We start from the raw sequence: 9,589 nt of genomic DNA on the forward strand, positions 1-9,589 counted from the left end.
ATGCCGACGTTATCGAATAATTGATAAAAAAAATCAAATTTCGAAACTCTCCGTTATAATAAAATCATTATAAAGAGCCGCAGCAATATTAACAAATGTCAAACTCAGAAATTATCATGTTATAATAAACAACATTATAAAGAGCCACTGCAACATTAACAATCTTGTGGACTCCAACTTAGTAAATAATAGTCGTCGCAACTCATATGGAGGTTAGGAAGGATGGCTCGGTAGCCACGTAACTCATAATTCATGTGTACAATAATGCATCGGTGGTCGAGTTAGAGGCCTGCATAGTTGGTCGAGTTGTAAAGAATAAGGTCTCGAGTTAGAGACATGTGAAGAGTAAGGTCTCTGGTTTCATTTTCATGGGCGTTATACTTTTGCGTCTTAAGTGGTAAGGCATGGTAGTCATCATCACTGCGATGGCTTGTTAACGTCTAGTTCACCTAAAAATGAATCATCTTACAAAATCAAATAGTGAATCATGTTGTACTCAACTATCCTGAATTAGGTGAGCCATTCTATTTTGTTCTTTTAAAAAAGATTTGCATGTATAAGCCCTAAAAGTAAAGTACATGGCCAAGAGATTTTAGTTTTATAATGCTAGAACTGTGCACAAGGTACACAAAGGTAGGGGAACGGAGAAAAATAAATAAATTTTTCTTTGAAAAAAACTTGTAAAAATCCAATCAATGCATGTTGCTTCAAGGAGCAGATATACCCGAATTGGAAGTTGGAACTTTATCAATTTTCGCAGAATCCCAGGTCCTGAATGTTTCCATTCCTCAGGATCAGGTCAAGCGATGCCCTTCATCTGCTCACATGAAAGAGCATCCGATGACAAAAAGCCTGCCCTTAAGCTTCTCGTGAACCCCCATAAAGATCTCGACCGCCATTGCTAAAGGTGAATGGACGGCATTTTCAGTGAACGTAAGCATGTGACTTCTTGCCCTTCCCATAACACGTAAGGAGTTACCCCTACTTTTTAAACAGCAATCTATTGCATATTTTTTAAATAGCACCACAATATGATTCGTTTTTGAATTATATATATATATATATATATATATATATATATATTAGCAAACATATTGGCCAAGGTGTTTGTTTTTCATATGAAGTTGTTTTCTCAAGTTTCATATCTCCAATTCTCTAGTTTCCGATTTCTGGATCAATTCCGGAGAACAATGAAAATTTAAAACCTAACTAGATGTAGGAAGGCAAATATTTTCCCGCCTAAACTCACATTTCCCATCAAAAAGAGAAGATCGTCATGTCAGGATTATCTTAGATTATGGCAACCCAAATCACGTGCTGCTGTTAATTGAATAGGAAGGATCATCGATAAACTAATACACGAGAGACAATAAGACAAAAGCCGCATGTGATCACCCGGCCGACCACAGGGGGCCAAGATGCCCGCATAAAGTAATCGGCAAGCACACGATAAATGGTTTGGACCCATAAAGCAGTCAATGGGTCAGTACAATTTTTATCTTTCCGATGACTAAACCATTTGTTTTCTCCTTAATCGTGTCAGACCAATGTGCCCAGAAAAGGCATATTGACCATACCATACCCCGGTGGTTAGAGATATTTATTACTTTAACAGTGAAATACTTACCGATGTGGTCAGTGAAATGAAACTTACTACCTATTATCGACAGTGTCAGCCTAATATCGTTTCAGAAACAATCTGATATAAATCCATATAAGCTGATATGCTACGATAATAACAATAGCCAGGTTATTTACTAAATCGAACATGCTTTTTGTTGCGCAATAGCTCAGAGCAGATATTGAACGCTTAAATCTCTTTAGATTGAGAGCTTTGACCGAACTGGGCAAGTGAACTTAGAGGCCCTTGTAAGCAGTCAATAGGCTACAAGACTACAAAGATGAAGACCCCAAGACAGCCCTTTTTGTCGGACCAGTAATCTAAACCTGTCATGAGTCACCATACTTCTAGAGCAGCTAAGGGACACGGTGCAAGGTTTTTCAGCGAGAGCAACAAACTGTGAAGATGTTCAAAGCAATAAAAACACCTATTGATATTTTATCCCATTAGATTACACTTTCAGTTGAAATCGATAATAGAACATCTCAGAAACGATTTCTTCTTGGACAGAAATTTCCGGTAATGAGTTGAGCCTACCTAGCCTTTGATTGGTTTCGGTGCAACCGTGAGGTGAGAACGCAAGTTCAAGACCTGAGCAAGTATTTGCTAGAGAAGTGCAGACGGCTGGGACCCAGGCAGACGGACGCTCTCCTGCCCGAGGAATACAAAACCGTACTGGTTCTGGCACCGAGTGCGGCCCAGCAAGGTCTGGTAAAGGAAGATACACCAAGCTGCAGTTATGCACCAATGGCTGCTTATTGCGATGAGTAAACAGGCCACTAACACCAAATCAGTAGATCCCATCAAACCCACAAAATCAACAAATCTGATCACAAAAATATTCACAACCTCGGATGCACACAACCGCCACCAGAAGAGAGAAAGAGGGTAAAAAAAGGGGAAAAAGAAAAAACAGACCTATACAGCCAAGCAAGCACTGTCAGCAGAGACTTGCGAAGGATAGGCAACATTTTAATATCATTGTCCGCTTCCTATAAGCAACCATCAAGTCAGAAGCAGAGCACCTTCTTCCTCCAGTTCCAACTTTCTGCCATCACAGGATCGCTTGAAACGGCTTGTACAACTTCAACAATTGGGAAAGAGAAAACTATGCAGATGTACCTTCAACAACATACATCTGATAGCATCACCGTAGTTGGGTTGCTCGAGCTACGTGTTACGTGTTTCTCAAATGCCTGTGCATTGAGGAAATGCTAAGATTTAACCATAGAAGAGTTGAAAAATAAAGACACAATCTAAAAAATGATGATGTGTAACATAATCATTCCAAATTTACAATAACAAATGGTCAAACCTAACATATATCAGTCTCCAGACACAATACTGACAATTCAAATCTAAGATACAGGAGGCACAATCTGGGAGTCCTGAGACAGGAATGCAGTAACAAATGTGAGCTTCCAAACTCAGATGCCAACATGACAGTGGTTTCTTTTCTCTCATTCACATACCCCCGAAACCGATGTCCCTAAATTCAGGAAATGGATAACTTGCATTGACTACTTTCTACCTACATTTTGCTTCACAAATTCTTGTAGGACTCTAGAGAGGTCACATTGGGATTTTTCAAAATTCAATTGCAAATAGCTTGCTAACTGTCCAATTATGATGTTCCAATTCATGGCAGACAAGAACAACAAGGGTTCAAAAAAAAAGGAGAAAATACAACTGAAAGGGGAAAAAGTCAACTATTAAGTAGTAAATAAGAAAATCTATTATATTAAACAGAATACTAACCACAAACAGCAAACACAAGAAACAGAGGCAGGAAACTCAAGGTTTCCAAAACCTGAAATATATGTTCACTGTAAGACATGATTCTGTAAGTTGCAAGAACTAAGTTCCTAGCAACTTGATAATTAAAAGGATATGCTTTACTAAGCAGTAAAAGGATATTTCATGGCAAAATATTCAACAGCGCCACTACTGAAATGTTCTATTGAAGGCAAACAAGGATGACATGCACCTTACAGATATGAGAAAGTGAAGATTTGCAAGCTCTCACGAGTGGGACTCATGGAAAATTAAAGGTAGTTGGAGAACCATTTGCAATGCAATAAGCACCCAGAAAATCATATACCCTCGCTTCCATAAAACAACCTACCTTCCTGGAAGTAACTGAGAACTGCTGACAGAGACCCTAGAACTGCTCATTCTCCTTGCCCTTTGATCATGCTCCTTCTCAATTCGCATAGCAGCTACTTCTTTCTCCATAGCGGCAACTTCTCTTCTCATCTTCTTGGCCTCCACCTCCATTGCCTTTGTTAGTGTGTCTACCTTCTTAGCCAGCATCTAAGAAAGCACGGGCACCAGAAATGGTGGTGAAAAAAAAAGGAAATCAAGAGTATGTTCTTTGATCTTACCCTTTCCCTTGGAAGGTATGCCTATAGAAAAACAAAGAATGGTCAGAAATATTCAAGTACCTCAATTGCATCATCCTTGTCTTTAAGGCTTTGATCCTTCTCATGACTAGCCTTTCTCAAAGCTATCACCTCCTTTTGAAGCATATCATATAACACTCCGGAGACATGATCAGATGTGTCACCTTTAGGAGATTCAGTAGGTTTCTCCTCAGGGTTATCCTTCCAAGAACTCTGTGCCTCACTCTCTCTATTGATCTCTGGATCTTTATTAAGAGAACAGCTAGCTCCAGGTCCATTTGAAAGGACCTTGTTCCGATCTAATGACCTAGAACCACCATCAAAAGATCTTGATGTTCCTTTGGCATGTTTCAGGATCGTACTTGTGCTGCTTGAAATGGACGATCTTGACAAGGAATATGAAGGTAGTAGTCTCTTAGATTGAACACCATTTGGTGTCAGTTTAGACATATTATCAGCTCCACCAAGAGACTGCCGTCGTGAGGGACCATTGCTCATACTTCGTCCATCTGAAGAAGTACGAGTGGCGCCTGCAGGTGATCTCAAGCTCTCCTCAAGAACTTTCAGTCGCAGTTGATACTTTTCCTGTCAATACGTGACAGAGAAACATTTAGACCCATGCACATACATACATATATAATGGGGAGAGAGAGAGAGAGAAAGAGACTTTCAACTGTGCTTCAGATCTTGCAGCACGCTCCACCACAGCAAGTTTATCCCGAAGCTGTTGCATTTCTCCCTATACATAAACAGATTTTTATCAAATGCTGAAAGGAAAAAGGTATAATACAACTTCACATGTATCTGCTGGAAATAAGTATCTAGTAAGATTTGCAGACCTGTAGAAATCTTCTCTCCTCAAGCCACTGCCTGACTGGCATAACCTTGTCATTAGCATCCTTCCATTCATTTGCCACCACAACAGCAACCCTATTTGCTGTCACCTTGGCACGGGCCAGCTCTCTATCAAGGGTCTTCTTTTCCTCCTAAACCAAGGAAGTCATCATATTACTTCAAGAATAAGAAGCATAATAAGTCTTATCATAGGTGGGAATAGTAAGCATATATCATAAGGGCATGTATACATTCATCTCTTGAACTTTGCGCTGGTAGTCTCTCACAGCATTTGCAACTGCGCCACCAGCAAGAACTGCCTCTTCCAACTCCCGTACAGTTTGGCTGAGCTTTTCAACCTCAGCAACTTTTTGACGGTGCATTTTATCCAAAATCTTGTTTTCTTCCTAAACACAAAAATTCAGGAGAGAAAGTAAAATCAAGATCAACTAAACTTTCAATCCAATGTAGGATAGCTGTTGAATATTAATAATTTAATAGCAAAACAACCAAAGTTTCAGTGATGTCAAAGAATGAACATGTGTTACCTGGCAGATTTCTATCTGTTTCATTAACTCCTGGTTCTTGTTCTGCAAATCATCCACCAAAGATGCCTTTGCCAATGCAATCTGGACAGTTCTTTCGGCATCAAGCAACGCTGCTTCTTTTGATTTAGTTAGTCGATCTAATGCCTTGTTGTCATCTTGTAATTTTGCAATCTGAACCAGAAAACCAAACAAAAGATTAATGTTACCTAGTATGCAATCACCTATTGCTGCCCCATCAGAAGTACGTATTGGTGCTGTTTGTGTTGAAAACTGCCATTATACCTCCTGGCGAGCAAGCTTAAGCTCTGCTTCCAATGGGGCAAGAATGGCTTCAATTGGAGGCATATCATCATCCTTTTGTGCTGCATGAACTCTCCGGAGTGTTGCCTCTGCTGCAAATTGTGCAGCCATTGATGCTCTTTTCTCATCATTTATCTTCTTAATTTCAAGATTCTGAACACAAAAAATTCACTAAAATTGTCACAGTGTTGAACCATCAAACAAGAGTAATAGTCGGATAAAGATACCACAACCACAGGGAACACAAACACCAAAACTGTGAGAAGCATTACAAATTAACAATTATGCTAAGACTTTTCTTTTTCTCGTTTTATTAGCCAAGCTGTAGCCTCGAGGTTCACATAAGAGGTGGATGACAAGCAAACGCTGCATTAGATAGGAAACCCAGAATTGAACCGTTGAATGTCATGCAGAAGCTTGAAGCCCATACAGACCTTGCAGATTGCAAGACAAAATCACTCAGCCCAAGATCGATGCCGTGTCGTTGAGAATAGCAGAAATGACTAAAGTGAGACAGAATCAGTAATGGCAACAACGGAAAATATCATGTCAGCGATCAAATATCTCCGGAAATATCGAAAAATAACTTTTGTCGGTGCAATAAATGAATAAATCAATGGAAGCCCAGAAAACGACGACTTGGATAATCCTCGATGCATAGGATGCAAAAGAAGCAAGAAATTTCCAAAACTGAAAAGCTTCACCAATATCAAGAATTTTCACATTTTATATGATGAGACTGACGGTGGAAAGCATTTCTTTTTTCAGATTATTAATTATTCGTAGTTTATTTTACTTGTTTAAAATTGTTTGTACTTTTCAACATTTTCATATAAATGTCTTTCTATTTTTGTGAGATAATTTTCAGAGAAAGCAAGAATTTCCTAAAAGTATGTTGCCCAGTAAGATTTTTTTCCCAAATTTTCCAAAAAAAAAAAAAAGACGACTGGTGACATTGGACAGGAACTCAATCTGGAGATATCGGTTGTGATTTTCCTTTTTTTATCTTTCCAATGTCTGATAACCGTGTGAGGGAAATAAACATTTTCACTGGAAGGGGCCTGAAGGTAAAGCCTCTCAAAAAACAACGCGAGGCCTTCTCTGAATTAGTCAGATTTTTCATTTTCTGACTCTAGGTTGACACCGACACAGTGGTTCGATCAAATGAGCAGAGTGCACGAAGTACCTTGCTTTCCAAGAGAGATTCCGTCTTCTTGAGTTTCTCCTCCAGCTTTTCCAACTCCTCCGTAAGCTAGAGAATCCAATAAGAATAAATAGTCAAACAAGCGACGAACATAGGCCGCAACAAAAACTAATCTCAACCGAAAACCAAAAAAAAAAAAAAACTCAGAACAAAAGCCACACTCTTTCCTGATACCACGGTGCAAAAACGCGCGGTAGATAAGTAAGAAATCAATCACATTTTAAGTTCGCAAACATAGTCAACTAATAAGACAATCAAACTCAAATAGCCAAGAAAAAAAATCCGGGAATGAAAATAAAAATAAAAATAAAAAGACTAGAAGCTATTCTATCTATTAGGACATTATTCTTGAGCAATGATACATTCAGAAGAAGCACTAAAATTAGCCAAAAAAAGGAAGAAAATTGTACCATCCGTTTGAACGATTATTCCTTTGAAATAAAAAGCCCACAACATCGCCAAAGTAAGAAAATCACCGTATTTCTAACTAAATCAACAAGTCATTACCGAACCCTTGAAATTACAAGTAAAGAAAGAAACACAAACCCACCTCCTCTACGGCCTTCTCCCTCTGACGTTCGGACAATCTCAAGGCTTTAATCTCCGCCTGGGCCTCACTTAACTCCCGCTCCTTATCTGCAGATACGAAATAATAGTGTAATAACTTCACAGTGAGAACCAGGAGGTGGGACGGGAACGGGGTGAGAAAGAGAGAGAGAGAGAGAAGGAAACACATTTTCTAATCCACACTATGATGGAAGAGAATCCTAGAAAATGGCCCCCTAAAAACCTACTTTTGGGTAAAAAATCGGTTGAACAAAGTGAGAGGACTCACCTCTGACTTCATTCTCGAGCCGATTAAGCTCAACCTTGACCGGATCCGAGCCGTGCAAGAGATTGATAAACTCGTCGGCGTCAAGGCTCGGCCGGATCATGCTCTTCTTCTTCACCTTGAACGAGCCGGAAACCGTCAACCCCGGGGCAGGTGGAGGCGCCGGTCCGTTTCCGCTACAGCTGAGCTCCGACAACAGGGAGCCCTCCGCTCCTCCGCCTCCACCCTCTCCCGAAGCATCTCCCATTCCTAATTTCACCGGATCTGCGTCCCTCGCATCCAAACCCTAAACTCCCGACCACCGAAGCCCCGGCAGAACCGGAAATCACCCCGCTGCGGCCCCTCAAAACCTCTCGATTAGGCAATGCCGCGGCTCAAGTCGATCAGGAGCCCAAAAAAGAGGGTTTTGAAGCTGGAACTGCGTTTCAAACACCCCAGTCCCTCTATTTCCCTCACTCCTCTTCTGCTTCTTCTTCTTCTTCTTCTCCTCCTCCTTCTTCTTCTCCTTCTGTTTCTCCTTACGCAAAGCGGGAGTGTGTGTGTGGAAGGAGAGACGGACGGGAAGAGAAGCGGAGGGAACAGAGAGAGCAAGCGAGGAGTGATTTTTCCTTTTCTATTAGACGGTCATTTTTTTAATCCCAAAAAGACGGCAGACTTCTCCTTTTATCGGCTCCTCTTCCAGTTTGAACTGAACGAAAACCGAGTCGGAAACGTACGACTCGGTATTCACCCGGCTCGAGTCAACAAACACTTATCGGATATTGGCGGTGATCTGAAACGGTTTTGAAATCCGTTCAGGATGAGAGTTGTCAGAAACGCGTACATTGTCTGTAAAAGCATATATTATATTCAACCAATTATTATACAATAAGAATTCACGATCCAGAGTTGACCTGATCCAGATCCAGACCTGGTGATATAGTGGCCCACTGGGCCTGGTTTTAACGTGGGTCCTAACTCTTCCGAATCTGAAGTCCGGGGAGTGAGGATTCCCCCCGGTTCGACTTTTCCCGTTCCGATTCGGTAAGGAAAACACGGATGTAGTTTGGGATCGTATCGGTTTCAGCTCCGCCACCGTCCGTCGCCGTGGCGCTTCCCGCCCCCACCTCCCCCCGGCTTTGCTTGTACGCAGCGAAGGCTTCCGCCGAAGGACGAAAATGCCCCTGACAATGAAATGCCTCTTCTGCCCTCTAGATTTCCGCTTAATGACATAATACTCCAAGCTTCTACAACCGCGGCGGAGTCACAGGTTTCCCGCTTTGCCCTTCATCTTTTCCCATAAAGACGTGGCCATCCTTCTCATGCTTTGCCGCACTCTCTCTCCCGCTTCTTTCGTTTCTTAACGCTAAATATAATGAGCGATAGCCTTTTAATTATGAAAATTTAATAAGGCGGCAACTTCCTTTGAGATGCGAAGATATAATGCCCTGAATCAATGAGGAGGTGTGGCTTCATTTATCTTGCCACCAGTCCCAACTAGCTATACTAACTTAATTGAAACATAAATAAAAATGAAACATTTAAATTCGAATGGGTTAGTTATTGTGCATATCCAATGCATGTTGAATTTATTATTGTAGTTTGTAATATTATTATCTAACGTGTTCATGTAGATAAGCAGAAGCAAGTAGTAATTTATAATATTCTATGTAACAAGAAACCTTCATTTTGAATCTAACGTCACAAGGTCACCCTGTATTGTTAATCATTTACAGGGCCACCCATTTCCTCGTTATTGCATCGTCATCTTGATGTAAGGCATCTTATGAAATACCAAATCACACAAGTAATGTTTTGAATCACGTTTTTATATGTATTTGTGTATAAGTACATGTGTATGTTTGTGGC

General features: G+C 40.6%; 1 protein-coding gene across 2 annotated transcripts; it reads right to left on the reverse strand.

The window, feature by feature from the left end:
* Positions 1-2,401: 2,401 nt before the first annotated feature.
* On the reverse strand, positions 2,402-8,369 carry LOC116248390 (microtubule-associated protein 70-2-like). 2 transcript variants are annotated; one of them, XR_004171017.2, is made up of 12 exons: positions 7,745-8,369; positions 7,460-7,545; positions 6,892-6,957; positions 5,688-5,858; positions 5,406-5,576; positions 5,109-5,264; positions 4,863-5,009; positions 4,691-4,762; positions 4,066-4,608; positions 3,747-3,934; positions 2,744-2,817; positions 2,402-2,669 (listed from the first exon to the last, which is right to left on the reverse strand). XR_004171017.2 is itself a non-coding variant. In XM_031621157.2 (11 exons), the coding sequence occupies exons 1-11, from the start codon at positions 7,986-7,988 to the stop codon at positions 2,799-2,801; spliced, it is 1,863 nt and encodes a 620-aa protein (XP_031477017.1). In that variant the 5' UTR covers positions 7,989-8,369; the 3' UTR covers positions 2,402-2,798. The 2 variants fall into 2 exon arrangements, 1 of the variants encoding a protein (XP_031477017.1); XM_031621157.2 differs by having other exon boundaries at positions 2,402-2,817.
* Positions 8,370-9,589: the final 1,220 nt, after the last annotated feature.

The sequence above is a fragment of the Nymphaea colorata genome, chromosome 2 (genome assembly GCF_008831285.2).
Source record: "Nymphaea colorata isolate Beijing-Zhang1983 chromosome 2, ASM883128v2, whole genome shotgun sequence".
NCBI classification, from domain to species: Eukaryota; Viridiplantae; Streptophyta; class Magnoliopsida; order Nymphaeales; family Nymphaeaceae; genus Nymphaea; species Nymphaea colorata.

Coding starts and splice junctions, on each gene's coding strand:
- LOC116248390 (XM_031621157.2), bottom strand. CDS start 7,988: ATGGGAGATGCTTCGGGAGAGGGTGGAGGCGGAGGAGCGGAGGGCTCC. Junction 5,577..5,687: donor TTAAGCTTGCTCGCCAGGAG/GTATAATGGCAG, acceptor TTTCTGGTTCAG/ATTGCAAAATTACAAGATGA. Junction 4,609..4,690: donor GATCTGAAGCACAGTTGAAA/GTCTCTTTCTCT, acceptor ACGTATTGACAG/GAAAAGTATCAACTGCGACT.